We start from the raw sequence: 18,008 nt of genomic DNA, 5'->3' as shown, positions 1-18,008 counted from the left end.
GTCACATAAGAGCTATTCGAAAAGGCCGTATACCTGCGTATAGTATAGTATAGTAGGAATCGTGCGTGTTCGATTTTAGTGCAGCGTATACCGTCCTAATTTTAAAAACCTAAACCATATGTGGGTAAATTCATGTTTTTAATAGATGCTCTATCTAATTCTGCACATTATGACACCTCATTGAATGCAATGTGACCTCAAGAAGTAAAGTTACAAGCATTTGATAAGACGAAGAAAATGGGTAAAGTGACATACTCGCTATTCACTATACGAAATACGCTCATTCGATCAGGCTCAGTTCACATAGTATACTCCTATATGAACTCAGCCTGATCGAATGAGCGTACTTCGTATAGCGAATACCGTATACCGTATACTTCTATGAGCGTGTTTATAGTGAATATACCGCATTTTGAGTATTCAGCATCGAAGTGGTTACGTAATTCTCTTGGTTACCGGATCACGCTACTTTGGTATGCCTTCGAGTGCCATATACTTTATGTGGTGATCATTTCGATCGTGGTTCATTACTCTAGCGCGTGATCCCGTTGACATAGTAACATTCCGTAACTTCGATACTGAATACCGTACACGATAATCCTTGTATATGTACCGATACTCTTGCTGTTTATAGTGGGACACAGTTACCGCACTAATTATATACCAACTAACATTATCGTACATTTGCAATGACCCCGAGGTCACACGGGGAATGTGTAAATATTGTGGCGCGAGCTATAAAGAGCCCATTCAACAATATGACCATGGCGGTGAACATGTAGCTTCTGTTTTGATAACTCTTGGGGTGAGAATCGTTCCGAATGTCCTGCGCGCATCCTACGCATCATGAAGAAGCTCATACTTCCGGTAATACCGCACACAATTTATACTGGTGTGTTTATAGTGGGAATTTAGTGCTCAGCACTATGTCGAGTCGTGTGATTTCGGTGTTAAAAGCAAACTTTCACTTGATTTTGTCTCTTGTGGGGGTAAATAATGGGAAAAAAGATGTTTGCATTTTTTTATTTCGTGGGAAGTGGTAAAATCCAAGATGGCCGCCAAAATCCTATAAAACTGACTGACATATGCAAAAAAAGCTATATATCACTCTCAAAATATGCTAAAAATGTAAATTTCAAACACTGGAACTATGTAGGCTTGTGTCAGACACTCAAAGAAAGATTTAATATTTCGGGGTAAGTGGTAAAATCCAAGATGGCCGCCAAAATCCTATAAAACTGACTGACACATGCAAAAAAAGCTATATATCGCTCTCAAAATATGCTAAAATGTAAATTTCAAACACTGGAACTATGTAGCCTTGTGTCAGACACTCAAAGAAAGGTTCGCGGTAAGTGGTAAAATCCAAGATGGCCGCCAAAATCCTATAAAACTGACTGACACATGCAAAAAAAAAGCTATATATCGCTCTCAAAACATGCTAAAAACGTAAATTTCAAACACTGGAACTTATGTAGCCTTGTGTCAGACACTCAAAGAAAGATTTAATATTTCAGGGTAAGTGGTAAAATCCAAGATGGCCACCAAAATCTTGTAAAACTGACTGACACATGCAAAAAAAGCCATATACCTCTCTCAAAGTATGCTCAAAAACTCAAAGATAACTTTAATATTCTAGAATTATGATTATTATTCAATATGGCGACCAATATGGCTGCTTATATACTGCTTAAATGTATATAAATGCATGAGTTTGTTTTTATGATCACGTTTCCAAGTGTATAATTATGTCTTTAAACCAAAAGCACAATGTTTTACATAACCAGACCCCTTGCCAGGTCCAAGATGGACGACATATCAGATACAGTACCTACTCATGGCACTAGTGCATGGTTATACACCACCAATAGGCCTGGGCGATGCATGGAAATGATGAACTATTTGTTTGCGTGGCATCTGAGAAGACGGTTTAAAATCACTGTATTGACCAAGTTATATTGCCAAAAAGTACATTTTGGGTTTTGATACTTCGAAATGGTATATTTTTCTCATTATATGACACCTTTTAGCATATATTCGCTCTATCAAATTAATAATTGCATCTTTCAGCTTCGAGGGCGCAATGCCATTTTGTTTGCGGTTCAGTGCATTTAAACAACAAAAGTCTCATTTCAACCTATGTCGAGTTTTTGATCATTTTTGATCATTAAATAATCTAGTTTCACCTGATATTGGTGGCGTTTAACTATATTAAAGCAGGTGAGAGTTCTAAATTTGAGAAAATTTCACCCGAAATCAGCCATTTTGCCATTGACAACAGTGTAATGGGTTTAGGGTTTAGACTGCGTTATCCTAGATTCACGTCCCTTATCGGGGTTAGGGCACCTTATCTGGGGTTTAGACTGCATTATCCTAGATCCACGTTCCTGATCAGGGGTTAGGGCACCTTATATGGGGTTTAGACTGCATTATCCTAGATTCAGGTCCCTTATCTGGGGTTAGGGCACCTTATCTTGGTTTAGATGCCTTATCTGGGATTTAGACTGCCTTATATGGGGTTTGTGTTTCTTATCTAGGGTTTAAGGTGCCGTATTTGGGTTTTTTAACTGCCTTATCTGGAGCTTACGTCCCTTATCTGGGGTTTAGATGCCTTATCTTGGGTCTAGACTGTGTTATCCCCAGTTAACATCCCTTATCAGTGGTTAAGGCAGCTTATTTGGGGTTTAGACATCATTATCCTATATTTACATCTCTTATCTGGGATTAAGGTGCCTTATCTGGAGTTTAGACTGCCTTATCTGGGGTTTACGTCCCTTATCAGGGGTTAAGGCGCCTTATCTGGGTTTAGATGCCTACAGAATGGATCTGGGATTTAGACTGCCTTATGTATGGTTTACATCCCTTTTTGGGGGGTTTTACATCCCTTATGGTTTACATCCCTTATTTGGAGCCTTATGGGGTTTAAATGCCTTATCTTTGGTTTAGACTATGTTATCCTAGGTTTACGTCCCTCATCTGAAGTTAAGGCGCCTTATCTGGGATTTAGATGCCTTATGTGGGATTTAGATGCCTTATCTGGTGTTAAGGTGCCTTATCTGGGGTTTAAACTGCCTTATCTGGGGTTTACGTCTCTTATCTGGGGTTAAGGCACCTTATTGGGGGTTTGGACTGCTTTATCTGGAATCTATGTCCCTTAAGCTGGGGTTACGGCGCCTTATATGGGGTTTAGATACCTTATTTGGGGTTTAGACTGCGTTATGCTAAGGTTAGCCCCAGGTAAGGATCGTAAACCCCGGATAAGGCCGTATAAACCACTGATAAGATAAGATAAAGGCTAAATTCTGCATTTTAGTGGTGGTTATTCTTAAATTTTGGCGGCCATTTTGGGATTTAAAGTCTTGTGCTGTTTTAGATTATACCAATGGATTTCTAGACCCTGTAAACATGGGTATAGACACCAGCATCATACTTCTAGGACTTTCTGCACCCGAGATATAGCCAAATTAATTTTCACTGGCGGCCATTTTGAAATTTTGGCAGCCATTTTGGAATGATAGGTCAAAGGCTGTTGTAAATGACTCTATTGGATTCCTTGACCCTGAAAACATGGGTATAGACATCAGAATCGTGCTGCTGGGTGCTTCTCTGACCAAGTTATGGTGATTTTAAGGGATTTTGGCGGCCATTTTGAAAAACGCCCTCTACCAAGAGTTCCCCACACTTTTCAATGGTGCATACCCCTCTCATTTTATTCAGCGTCCTCAAGTCTATAAAGAAACACCTTCAAAACTTCTTGTACTCAACCCTAGAATGGGACTTCCATTCTGTGCCCTACTAAAGCGCAATTTATGAGTAAAATATGGCAAATTTTCAATCACGGCGGCCATCTTGGATTTTAGGCACTAAACGGTCTTTAAAAAATGCAAACATGTTTTATTTCAATCTTTACCTTTCAATGTAATGAAATCAATTGAGAAATTGCTTTTAACAAACAAATCGCACGACTTCCCCTTTGTTCAACATAGCGCTGTGCACTAAATATCTAGCCACAATATCCTTCGGTTGAGAAGGATATCGATGTACCGTACATACATATACTGCTAGTGTTTATAGTGGGCAAGTATCCGGATAATCTCTAACCGGGTAGAAATTGTACCGCAATGTACCGCACATCTGCTCCCACTATAAACACGCTCAATGTGAACTCAGCCTAAAGAGCCATTGTGACCGAACTCAACATTAGACCAGTTGTATCAAAATATATTTTGTATATTTTTTAATTTAAAAAGACACTTTTTGACTTATTTCCAAAAGTCTTAGGGGAAACGAAGAATTTGAAGACCCTTTATCGTGTTGATTGGTTTAGCCATTTTGTAATACACTTTGCTACTTACATTTCCGTTGTACAATTCAGATAATAAATATCATACGGCTCGGTGGACTTGATAGAATCTTTAAAAAGTGGAAACAGCACTGCACTGAAGAGAGTGATTATGGCTTCGATTGTCACTTGTAAGTGATGGATCCAACTATGTATGTTCGCCTGCGTTAAGAGTCCAGACAGGTATGAATAGGTATGGGCGTATCCCGTCATAATGATAATGGATATGCATGGACTATGTCCTCACTATGTCGTAATTGCTAAAAATCAGTTCTTAATCTGTCTCGTGATCTATCATGCAACGCTTCTGCGAACGTTGACCGTACCATGACATTACGCTCGTCTCATTTCCACACGTACACGGCATACATACGATAGGCTACTTCACGGCTGATTTTGAAATGTATAATTCAATATCGACTCATCGGGAAAGGGGGGGGGGGATGTTTGGGTGGGGATGTGCGGCGGGGACACCGCAAAAATTATCCAACTTTAAACAGAATTTGATGAAAAACAGACCCACAATAATTTATAATTTATACCAAGTTTTGTAACATTTTAAAAAATGTGGCTTTCTTAAACCAGATTTTCATGAAATTGAGGGTCATCAATAAACTAAAAGGGCTGAAAATGCACCCCAAGTCTAATCTAAATGGTTGAAATGCACCCGAATCTGCTGCACATCCTCGTACCCTCATCAAGAACCCCCGCGCGCGGTTACATAAGCCTATATTGTTTTGCACGAAATTCAGGTATAAGATACAGAGAACTCGCTACTTCTTGATAGTACGTATTTATTAATATAAAGGATACATGTCTGATAAGTTGCGGTATTTCTACGCGTACGCCGTCGGTTATCACAGTACCGATGCAACCGGTCGTTGTTATGAGTGGTCGAGCTTTCGTCAGTTGTGCGTTTGACTTCATCATAACCATGACAACGTCCAGCTGTACCGGTACTATGATAACCTGTGACGTACTCGTAGAAATACCATAACTTACTATGAATTCCCGTCGAGAACGCTTCTTGTCCTTCTACATTGACGGGAGAGCTTGACATTTGCTTCAAAATGAAAATGTACAGCTTTTGAAAGGTACAGCCCAGCTAACAATTTTTCGTTGTTACAACGTTGTCTAAAAGTTATATAAAATCGTACAAACGTAATATATGGATGTGAACTCGTATTCGTGTCGTGAGAACGTTATTCCCGAACGTTAATGTAACGTCATTATAACGTTGTTTCGACGTCAAGTTGTGAACGTCGAAACAACGTCACTATGACGTTATATCAACGTCCGAAAATCACAACACGAATACGAGTTCACAAATTAACGTAATTACGACGTCCGGAGATTACGTTGTATCGGGGTCAGACCATGACATTTACACGGCGTTGTAATAACAAACTTTATACGTCGAAACAACGTCATAAATTTGCGTACTAACGACGTCCGTAGATGACGTTGTATCTGGGTCAGTTCATGACTTTTAAACCACGTTTTAACCACGTCGAAACAACGTGATTTTAATGTCTTAAAAGACATTATATTAACATCCGGCAACAATGATGCTCAATCCCAAAAAGGGAGAGCGTATAAAAATTTAAAGTTTAAACTTCAGGAATAGAAGTCGTTACTTTGAGTTTCACGCCTAGAGGCGATCGTCAAACGAAACGATGAGAAAATTTTGGCTGGACAACAAACTCCTTGGAATGGAAGAATTTACATTCCATAGTGTCAATATCTAAACTATTTTTCAGATACGTATTTGTGTAACGTTTTCTGAACGTATTATTCAAACGTTGTCACCAGGTCTGGTCAAACATTGCATCAACGTCGAAACAACGTCATTACAACGTCATAATGATGTTATATCAACGTCCGAAAAATCAACGTCGAAAATAACGTTGTCACTACACGAATACGAGTTCACAGATTTACGTATTTACAACGTAAATGACAACCTAAGTCCAACGTCCGCGAATGTCGTGAAAACGTAGTGTGTTAGCTGGGAGTACAGGTTAAGTATCTTAAATATTGAACAATAATTCCCCCTTTTCGTCGTATCACTCCTTACATAGTCATCAATGTAGACCCTTTTCTTTATAATTTATTATATTTTAAAACTATTTCTGAAAACGTGGGGAGTGGGATACATAGGGCCTACTTTTTACACTAGCATGAATATAATAGTCTTCAATTTAAGCTATTGTATACTACTATTACTTAGATACTACCCGGAAGTAGCTACAATAGTTACATCAGCCTTCATTTTGCATATACAGGGTTACATGGTTATAGTATACAAATATTGAATGCCTGAGGGTGCATTGGTAAGAAGTATAGTACGATATCAAACTTTGACTTTTATCCATTCCATGAGGCGGCGAGTGAAACGGACTAGTCCAAATTTGACAAAGTGATATATTTATACCATTGCACAAACATAGGCAGAGAATATTTGTTAAATTATAAAGATTAATATGTCATCGTTATATGACATATTAAGATTATGTGTTTTGATACAGAGACCGGCATCAACTTATTATAGTACAGGGTACATGTATCTTTTATCCTTCCACATTGATGAGGGTGCTTGCATTGTTACTCATTAGTACATGTATATTTACAACTTTTAAAATAGTGTGAAATTTATAGTTAATTAAATTTAAAGATTTTAGATTGTCCCATCTTCGAAATATTACTTCTTGTATAATCATCAATGTTTGCCATATTTACAAGTTAGGCGTAATACTTCCAGTATAAATGAAGACTGCAGTAGAAGGAAACGAGTATCAGCTCAAAGAAATATCAGTCATATCTTGAAGTCTATGGTGTCAGTAACAGCCTGTTGCGTCGTTTCAATTTTTGATAACATGTATGTTTAAAGACACGCCTGTTTGTGACCTATTATACAATTTTATAAATTTTATAAAACTATTTCTCAACACGTAGTTACCTCCTCCACTAGCATAAATTAGTAGCTTCAATTTAAGCTACGCTATACGACTGGATGATTTTATTTACATAGTAGTTCCCATGGTTACAGCATCCTACATTTTGGTATACAAAAAGTTGGAATAAAATATACATGCTTTCATACAAAGACCTAATTTGATAAACGTACTGTTTATCATATTAATTACAAGACACACGTGTCTTTTATCCTTCTTCATTGACGATGGAGCTTGATATTGGGCTATTCCAGTTGAAATCCATACACCCCCTATGGAAGATATGGCCTTATAATCTTCCACACAGGGAGTGTGAATTTCAAATGGGGGTTACCTGAATGGGTGACTCCATTAGAAACCTACACCCCCTGTATGGGAGATCAAGGTCATGTCTTCCACAGGGGTGCATAAATTGAATCGCCCATTTTCTTCAACATGACACCTTTACAACGTTTTCAGATTGTTTACCGAGAAGTGTATAATAATGGTCAAGTATGATATATCTTAAATTTGAACAATAATAAGCCCCTTTTCATCGTATAATTCCTTACATAATCATCAACGTAGCCATATTTACAAGTTGTGGAGTGAAAGAAAGCAACTATAAGTTCTATATTTGTATCAGTTTCATTTTCCGTACAATTTGAAGACGTGACCATTTTATTTATAAAACCATTGCTGATAGCTTTGCTAATATCTTCCACTAGCATGATTAGTACAGGAACTGTAATGGGCTAATCTAGAAAACTGTTCGTGCAATTTGAGGCTCACAATTCCGCGATTTATCATAATTATATTGCATTTCCAACCTTTTTCCAATAACATTAACAACTGGAAGAATTCCAGTCGTTTTCAAGAAGCAAATATGGAAATCCAGACGTTTCTTTTATGGAAAATTTATTCCCTTTTTTTCTGGAATAGCACAATTTTTAAAAGCCCATATTGTACGATCTTTATAAGCTTGCTTCCCTTTCTTGTGACCTTACATCCAACATTGAGTCAGCCAGGAAGTCGAGTCTAAGAAGTACAGATGAAGGTCTGGTTATATGCCAGAATTGTATTTGATCCAGTTTTGAGTAGGTGTGGCGCATGTTTTATACCTCTCCTCAGAAACTGATGATTGCTGGTCGTGCTGAGCTTACATTGCTTCTGTTCACATGTATGCCTGAAACGTGTAAGATAAAAGACTGATTATTCATATTGTTAAGTTGCGCTATAATTGTTTTAAAAGGGTCTGGTACAATTGCAAATTGCCTACCAATACGGCAAGTGTTACGTTAGTTTCAGGAATATACTATATTCAAAAGTTATATTTGTCACACACAATGGGAAAGTCTGTGCGCTAAAACATAATGAATGCTGACTTTTGATTTGCAAGAAAAAAGTTGCCATCGTCTTTTATGATTCAAGCATTCAAATCAAAAAATCAATACAACAACAAAAATACTTCTGTTTTGAGGGACAATCATGCGTTTTCTCTTAATGCATCACAAAAGTACTCCATGAATTTTGAAATTTTGTGAAACAAATTGGTATTACGTATCTCAACCCGGGTACTACAATTCACGCCACTTTTCCAAAATGACAGCCGAATAAAACAATGCTTTCCTCCCACTCCCTCCCAGCTACATATACTTTAAGTAAATACCATTAGATTTAAAAAATTACTTCGAGTACTCTTAAATATCAAAAATATCAATTTTTAATCATTTGCCATATCATAAAATGTGTATTACATTGCGAATTTCAAAAAATCAAAATTATTTAATATCATGAGGACATTCTTCGTATTCGGAATGCAATTCAATATGTCCGATGTGCTCTCAGGCACCACAAAAATACCGTGCAAAGGTGGGTGACCGACCCCTTAATAACAAATTAATAATGTTGCCAAGATTGAATTGTGTTTGTTGTAATGTATATATTTCTTGTGCAAGCCGTATGTAAATTATTAAATACCTTTTCACACCAAGGACAGGATGCAGTTATATCTGTTGATGTTGCGGAATTTCTGCGTCGGATATGTGCGCGAGAATGGAACATATGATCTGGATCACGTGAACATTTGAACCAATCTCCGGCCAGGAAGCCCATCTGTTTCCGTTGCATATCAATTAAATCTTCCCTACTCAGTTGTGTGTGTTCCCCTTTAAGGATAGCTGCCAGTTGTTCGTACGAACTCGTTCCTAATGTCTGTACCACTTCTTGCTGTCTCTGGACAGTAAATGGACTAGGTGATGTGATGATCTCTACACCCTTTGCAACACTTGGCCTGTAAATAGAGTAAACAACACAGCAAAATGAAGAATAATTTAGACCATAGTGCGCTATTCATGTCAGACAAATTCTTTCACCATGATCACCAAATTTTCATTCTAAAAAAAGCTCCTTTTGTTCCTTGTATGAAAAGTGTGGGAAGTCGGTACAAATTCAGTGTTCTGCTACGTACTCTTAACTACAAAAAGGAAAATTGGTGACAACCTATAGAGCAATTCTTATAATTGGCACTTGTGGGGTGAATATCGATATCAATTGCTTCTTGTCCTCGCTTTCGTTATTTGATAATCACCTGACACCCTCCTTGTTATCGGTTTCGTATTTTATAATACGTGACATGTATATACATGTACACCCCATCAGTGACAGGAAAGTGGAATAGTCTATAAATTATATTCCACTACTTTGTGTACACGTCCACATCTATATTATTAGGAAACCGTTTGTCTGTTTCAAAATTTTGCGCGTACACGCCTCCACACCATACCCACCTACTCGCACTTACACCCCTATCCACACTCAATTTATATACACACACCCTCAAAAATCAACACACACACACCCCCACACCCCACACTGAATCACACCAACACCCCTACTCACCAGGTAAAAAAATCTTACCTGTCAGGCTCGCTGCCTATCCTTCGGCTCCTGTAAGCGTCAAGGTTATCTTGGACTAACTTCTCCAATGCAGCACACCATTGTACACGCTCCAATTCACAACCCAGATCATCCGCTATTTGTTCCGTCAGGAAAATTTTCTCATCCAGAAGTTTTTCAAGGCGTACCCTGACTTCCTGCAAAATAGCCTTTTGCATATTAGTACATCGGGTGATTAAGTGGTCATGATCGTCTCTGGACACAGAACGCGAGGTCGTAGGCTGCACTTTGTCAAGACTCTCCAGAAGCTTAAGTTTCCATGCCATGTCTGCTTGAGCTTTGCGTCTAACAGTCTGTGAAACCATTTTTGGTCTACCTCTAAACCCACGCCTTCCGGGGTTAGTTTGCATTACCCTTTGCGTCGTATGACTGTATTTACTTCGTAAGAGTAATTCTGCAGCCTCTTTCAATCCCGATGATGTTTCTTCGCGCAGGAGTTCATAAACATACTCGACAGACTCGGTGACTGCTGACGAATGCTCGTTGAAACGCCTCTCACAGATGGACGCTCCGCACTTTGGACATGTTACGGGAAGAATTGGGACACATTGATCTGTTAGAGAAACCATGCTCAGTTTCCTTTTCAACTCGTTTACTTCGAAGATATGACCACATTCTTCCAGTTTCATGTAGCATGGATCAGTCTCCGCTCGAAATTCTGGGAATATCTTTAGTACCTCTCTGCGTTTGCAGAAACGACAGAGTTCTATACATGGCTCGCCACAGATTCCTATACAAGTATGCTTGCATGGAAGTAGCTTCGTGCATGGCTCGTTGCAGTATCCGGATGATGATGGATTATGTGTGCAACTGTCTTGTATTTCATCTTCTTGTCTACTATGAATGCGGCTGTGCTGCTGCAAGAGACACAATTGCCTATATGCAACATGTCTTAAAGATAACAATTTTGAGCACTGCTCTTTTACTTTGCATCCACAGAGTAGAATAACTTCATTGATGGGTACTCTACAGTCTTGATGTATTCGCCCTCCAAAGCAATCACGACATTTGGATCGGCATTGATGACCACACAGAAGAGGCTTGCGACAAACCTCCGCACAACTTGGTGATTTACTTCCTCTTCCTCCGACACGATGGGTACATTCTCCACACACATTCTTACACTCATGACCACATTCTAACCGGTTGGTGCACTGCTCCCGACAAAACACATCACTTGGGTTTTCAAAACATGCAACGTCTCTCGCCACGTGTTTACATGGCAATACTTTCCTCACATTAGCCGTCTCTTTACACAACTTTGTACATGTTCTGCCGCACTTTTCTTTACACTCATGTCCACATTCAAGTTGTTGTTCGCATTTGTGTTCACAGTACAGTCCTGAATCTGGATCCAGATGACATGGTAGTTTCACTGTGTGCCCACATCTTGTAATCTTTTTATGCACCTTTACACGGCAATTCGTTTCACATGCTTGCCAAGAAGGATGGCAAGTGTTGCGACACGTATGTCCGCATTTGAGTTTCTTCGTGCACATCTTTCTACAGCTCATTTTTGATGGATCTTGATGGCATTGCAGTTTCGTTTCGTGGCCGCATTCAGGAAGCTTTCTCGTAACCAATTCCCGACAAATATCCCCAGGTATGACGCATGTTTCTGAACACCGCTTGGAGCATGGATGTCTACATGGTAATTTTCTTGCACATGGTTTTTGACAAATGACAGTTGTCGGCTCTTCGTAGCATTTCATGTTAACCACGTGGCCACATCTAGGTATTCTTTTGGTGATGATGATTTTACACTGGACTGTTTCGCACCTCATTGAACACACTCCTGGACATTGATGTTTACATGGAAGGACCTTTGTACACGGACTGTAACACAGAATACTGTCTGGATTTTCACAGCAAAGGCATTCTATTTGATGCCCGCATTTCGCACTCTTTTGAACTTTTTCCTTGCAGACTGGCCACTTAGGTGGTGTCATGAACGCGTCTACTGCATATTTGTACAGGTCTACAAACAAACTGCCACTTGAATCTTTGCTTGTGTCTGGCTGTTCGTTAGAAGTATCCTCAACCGTTTTGCATGGTTCAAAGCACTTTTTTGGGCAATTGTGTTTACACGGTAGTTTTTCCAGACATGGTTCTCTGCAGGTCTTTGTTGCAATATCTTCATAGCACAGTACTTTTAAGTAATGACCACACGTTGGATGTCGCTTTCTAACTTTTACTCGGCACTGGGTAGTGCAAGGCTCGCCGCACTTAGCAGCACATTTGTGCTTACACTGAAGAATCCTACTGCAAGGTTTGCCACATTTGATAGTTTTAGGGTCTTGTGGGCATGGTAATTTGCACTTGTGCTTGCAAATCGGAAGCTCCTTGTTTACGATCGCTGTACATATTTCCTCACATTTCTCACTACATAACCTTTGACATAGATGCCCACATGTCAGTTTTTTCACACATTTCTTCATACACATGCTGTGGTCTGGCTTTTGGTCGCAGGGAATTGTGACTTTGTGTCCACAATCTAAGATTTCCTTTTCCTGGTTTTCTTTACAGACATCAGTGCACGGATAGCCACACTTTCTTTGACATCGATGACCACATGCAAGAATCTTCAAACAATCTTGAACGCACTTGACTTGATTGACATCTACATGGCACGGAACTTCGGTGTAATGTCCACAAGGCATACTTTTCAACATCTGTCGACTGCAACGAGTTTCGCATGTTTCGTTGCAAATCTTCTGACACTGGTGCTCACATGGAAGAAGTCTGTTGCACGGCAATATGCAGGTAGTGACGTCACAGGGCTCGTTGCATTTTCTCTGGCAGTTGTGCTTACAGGAGAGAGTTCTTTTACACTGAGATTTACATGTGGTGACATCACAAGGCTCATTGCACTTCTTCCTACATGAGTGTCCACAAGAAAGAATACGCCTGCAAGACAATTTACACTGAGTTGGCTCGCAAGGTTCTCTACAGAGCTTTATACACCGATGCCCACATGGTAGTCGATTGGAACACGGCCTCGGACACACAGCATTTTGAGCATTGCAACACATCATCTCATCAAGTTGGTGGTCGCATGTTGGCCAGGTTTTGTTATCATTGCCCTGCAAACAGCAACGTTGGCATACATACACAACAGTTTAACACTGTGTTTACAGGTCGGCCAAGTTTTATTGACCATATTTCGGCATTCTCTTTGACAACTTTCAAAGCATAATTTGTTGCATCTGTGACCACATTTCAAAATGCGCCCACACGGCAAGTTGCATTGTGGGTGCTGTTGTAGAGAACGCCATCTTGGGTCATCTTTGCAATCCACCCAGTAAGTATGCTCACATTTTGATTGTTTCACTTCAACCCTAACCTTGCATTGGGCTGTAGTCGAGCAAGGCTTTCCACATCTTCGTTTGCAATTATGACCACATCTTAATTTCTTTGGACATGGCTTTTGGCACTCTTCCGGACACTCTTCGCCACACTTTGCAGGACACGCGTGCTTACATGGTAAGTTTCTTGAGCACGGCCTCTGGCATATTGCTGTCTCATCCTCATGACACTTGACCTTTCCGGTATGTTGGCATTTCACAAAGAGCTTCGTTAGTAACACTTGACATTTGCATTCTTGATAACACCTTAGAGAGCACGTGTGCCCTCGAGGGCATATCGTAGAGCAATCCTTCATGCATTTGTATTCTTCATGTTTAGGATCTTTGGGGTGGCAGAACAATCTACAAGCATGCCCACACTCAAGCCTAGCATCGCACCGGAGTGAACATCCTCCATCAGGAACCAGCTTTGAGAAGTCTTCCGGACTCGATACTTCTGTTACAGTATCTGGGTGATTCTGACACACTAGGGGTATCTTTGGACCGATTTGCGCAGTCGCTGTCACAGTCTTCATGATATTCTTCCACAAACTACTTTGCTCTGCTAGAAGTGGTACATTTCCAATACAGAATAATCCCGTTCTTGCTCGAGATAGTGCTACACAAACACGGTTTTGAACTTTCAGAAATCCGATGGATCCTTCCTCATTGCTGCGAACGAGTGAGAGTAGAATTATTTCGTTTTCCTCTCCTTGGAAGTTGTCAACAACACTCACACGTACACCTTCGAACTTCTCTTTGCTCATAAGTCGTTTGAAATTGAATAGTTGTCCAGTATAAGTTGTCAGAATAGTGATCTGTGATGGGTCATAACCTTGTTGAAGGAAATAGTAGCAGAGTTCGACAAGGAACTTTGCTTCGTGTAAGTTTGACTTACTCTTGTTGTCATCTATCTTTAACTCTGTCTGATCATGTTGTATGAAAAACATGTTCTTCGCAACTCCCTTGACAGCACTAAAGCTCATCACTGAGGTATGATCTTGAAGTCCGTCGTAAAAGTGCTCCTTCATCAAAATAGAGATTTCAGGACGCATGCGATGCTGTTGTCCCAGCCTATAACACGGTAACCCGTTGTTAATCATTCGTTCAAACAAAGAGACATCTAAGTAGTAGTTCTTAGCCAATCGATATACAGTAGGGTTTGGACGTAGCTGCTGATGGTCACCGATTAGGATCAGATGTTGACAGTCTTGACTCAAAGTTGTGATGATATGAGCTTCTAACACTTCGGCTGCTTCTTCAACCACTATGATCCTAGGACGTATTCGTTGAAGTAGTGCTCGATTTTAGCCGCGCCTGTCGTGGTTAATCCAATCACCTTTGCTTCCTTCAAGATGAGGTAGTCCTCCTCTCTGTCTATCTCTTTGCGCTCTTCTGATAGACGTTCATAGGCGGGTTGATACACAAGCATGCTTCTTTCTTGAGTTTTGATGAATCTTGTCAACCAATAGCGATATAGGCTCCAGCGTTGAGGATAATAAAGCCATACGTCTTCAACCCTATCAGCATCTTCGGCAGGCATGATACATGTATCATTGATTGCGTACTCAATCGCCTTTTCAATTTTGAGTCTTTCCTGTTTGTCTTTGATGCTTTCGCCATTGAATCGTTGTCTGGGCACAAATGCAAACTCACGCATCAAATTGGCTCGACTTTCTTCTCTGTACTTTAAGAAGGTTGGATCGTTTCCAAGCTCTCTTTGCTCCGCTAAAAGTACTGCTTCCTCAGCAATATCTATTTCTTCCTCGTCTTCCTCCTCGTCTTCCTCCTCGTCAATATCATCGCCGGCTTGCCCTCTTGCTTTTTACGTTTTGAAGGTACTTTAGGAAGTCCTCTTCCATCGAGTCCAAGCCACACATACATAGGATTCTCATTGTTACATGACATAAGGCTTCGATATTGTTCTTGAGATATGATTTGCATAGAGTAGAGGGTCGTCGGGTCTAGTACTCTAGTTTGGGCTAGGGCAATCCTTTCATGGGCTGCCACAAGTATATTTCTCATATCATAGTACTCTGTCATATCTGTCCTTCTACGACGAATGTGTTCTGGAACTTGACGCAATTTCTTCTTCTTCTGTCTGATGTTATAAATGCAACACTCTTGCAAACTCTCGGTTTTACATCTACCACCAACACGAACTACACCTTGTTCATACTGATAAATGCCTTCTAAGAACTGATCCAGGGCATGGTTTGTGTAACAAACCACCAGTATCGGACGGAAATCCCAGTCTTCTTCTGATTCTCCATGGCACCATGCGTGACAATTAAACAGGAGTGTTTTGACGATTTCTAACCCGACGTATGTTTTGCCCGTGCCTGGTGGACCCTGAATAAGGACAAACTCACTTGCTAGTGCAGCCCTGAATGCTTCTAGCTGAGACTCATCAAAGTGCAATGTATCAGCTTCCGGCCATGTACCAGGTTCTAGTACATTCACTGCCCTCAATTTACGTTGTACATAGTTGTGTAAAGTGATATCTCTCGAATCTGAATCTGAGCCACTGTGATTTGCCCTCAAAACAGAGATAAAATCTTCGTCTTTAGAGTCAGAATCTTCGGAATCTTCATTCACAGCGGAAGCACATTCGCTCTCGGCTCCGTTTGATGCACGATCTTTGTCATCATCCTTCTGTCTTTGAGATGTCAATCTCAGGTCATATAGAGTTCTGAATCAGTGAAGTCACTTAAGTATATCGGTGGATTTGCCTTTCCGGATGCTTCGACTATATATGGCTTCATTGGAAGGCTAGCTTCTGTGTATTCCTTCAGACCTCCCAATACGTGCCGGTAACTCTCAAAATATGCACTCGTTTCCGCCATCAAGAATGTTGCCTCTGACGCTTTGCCAATTGCATCAGGAAGTCTAATGAACTTTACTTCTATTTGACCTCTTTGAAGATATCTCACGTCTCTTTCTTCTACAGTAGCGAATATGACCGTCTCAAAATTATCCTTGGTCAAACAAAGTAGCGATCCAGTAATAAGCCGCTTACTGGATTCCCATCTGATTTTCTTGAAAGGACTTGTATCGAACTGTATCAAATGCCCCGTTCCGTCCCGAGTCATGACAGGTCGTATAATCCTGACACCATAATACAGACGGACATCTTGAAGTCTTCTGCGTGGATTCTGCTCAAAATCTTCTTGTTTGTCTAAATATTCTCCTACGCCTTCTCGGAGGGGTGCGACAAAATCTTCTCTAAGTAGACGAAATTGGACATCCAAGTAATGCTCCGTATCCTGATATTTACCTTTAATTAGGTTGTGTCTCAGAAATGGTCTTTTTATCTTGCCTATTTCATTGATTTCAGGAATGATTGGAATTCCTCGGAAGTCATCCGGTGGCGGTTTATACTGGCTTCTCACCATCTCTCGATCATTAACCTTGTCACGGTTATTCTGAAGATCTTCGCACATTACTTTCAGTTCAACAACTTCTTCTTTCACATCATCTGGTATTTTATTGTTGCTTTTGTACACGAATTCTAGTAGAACAGCATTTACTGACACATCGTCCAAAGCTAATGTTTGAAGGCATTGCAAAATAGTCTGTGACAGTTTTACAATGTTTCGACCAGGTTGCAGCTCTTCATCAGACGCTTCATTAGTCGATGTGCTTCCCACGCTAGATAGTGAGCTTATAAAGGGGGACAAATGGCGACTTAGGAAAGCAGACTGGCACACAAATGCCAGGAAGCTGTTTAGATTTTTCGGCGAACCTGTGCAAAGGCATGCCTTAGCCATGATTTCCAAAAGTAAGACTACAATATCTCGAGTTATGTTGCTCCTTTCCAAGAATTCTTTCCATCCACTTCTCTCTGTTGCAAGTTCCATCACGATTTCTGTTGGGTCTTTGTCCAGCATTTCCTTCAGCCGATACACATCTAGAGGTCTATCCCTTCTTCTACACCTGTCAGGTTCAGATGATCTATTAGTTGGTCTTCTTCTGTCCTTCGCAGCTGTACCTCGTCTGTTGCCATCCTTGTCGTCTTTCTTGTCATGCTTGTCGTCATTATTTTGTCTCCGCCCACTAGTGTTCTTGAATTTGTGATCATTCCTATTCCCTGCTTCTGAACTCTCACGTCTGGGAGAGGAGCTTTGTCTGAATTTTGTGGCCGCAAAGGTTGGTTCGATTTATTCTGCTTTCTTCCTGAACTCTGAGAAGATGCTGAACCTCGCTGTGAATAGGATCCTTTTGGTGGCTCACGACTATTCCGACCTGTACTTTGTGGTCCTCGACCTTCACGTCTCGGGCCATTTGTAAATGTCGTTTTAGGTCTGGCTCCCGGAGGAAGCTTATTTGATTGTGACGCCATTGTATATCATTTGTTAAAAGAGCTGTACATGTTGCTTAGGACAACCTGTATAATGAAAATAATTACAAGTATATTTTAAAAGAATGTGC

At 40.3% G+C, this 18,008-nt stretch overlaps 1 protein-coding gene across 1 annotated transcript in view; it reads right to left on the bottom strand.

The window, feature by feature from the left end:
- Nucleotides 1-4,861: 4,861 nt before the first annotated feature.
- LOC140142310 (NFX1-type zinc finger-containing protein 1-like) overlaps nt 4,862-18,008 on the bottom strand; it is a 13,816-nt gene continuing 669 nt past the window's right edge. Inside the window, 7 exon segments of the mRNA XM_072164278.1 lie at nt 4,862-8,461; nt 9,256-9,568; nt 10,195-12,930; nt 13,833-14,877; nt 14,880-15,391; nt 15,394-16,265; nt 16,268-17,705. Coding sequence (XP_072020379.1) covers nt 8,450-8,461; nt 9,256-9,568; nt 10,195-12,930; nt 13,833-14,877; nt 14,880-15,391; nt 15,394-16,265; nt 16,268-17,705 — 6,928 coding nt within the window. The 3' untranslated portion in view covers nt 4,862-8,449.

Source organism: Amphiura filiformis, chromosome 20, assembly GCF_039555335.1.
Source record: "Amphiura filiformis chromosome 20, Afil_fr2py, whole genome shotgun sequence".
In the NCBI taxonomy this organism is placed as follows: Eukaryota; Metazoa; Echinodermata; class Ophiuroidea; order Amphilepidida; family Amphiuridae; genus Amphiura; species Amphiura filiformis.
This window is presented reverse-complemented; position numbering and strand designations above follow the sequence as displayed.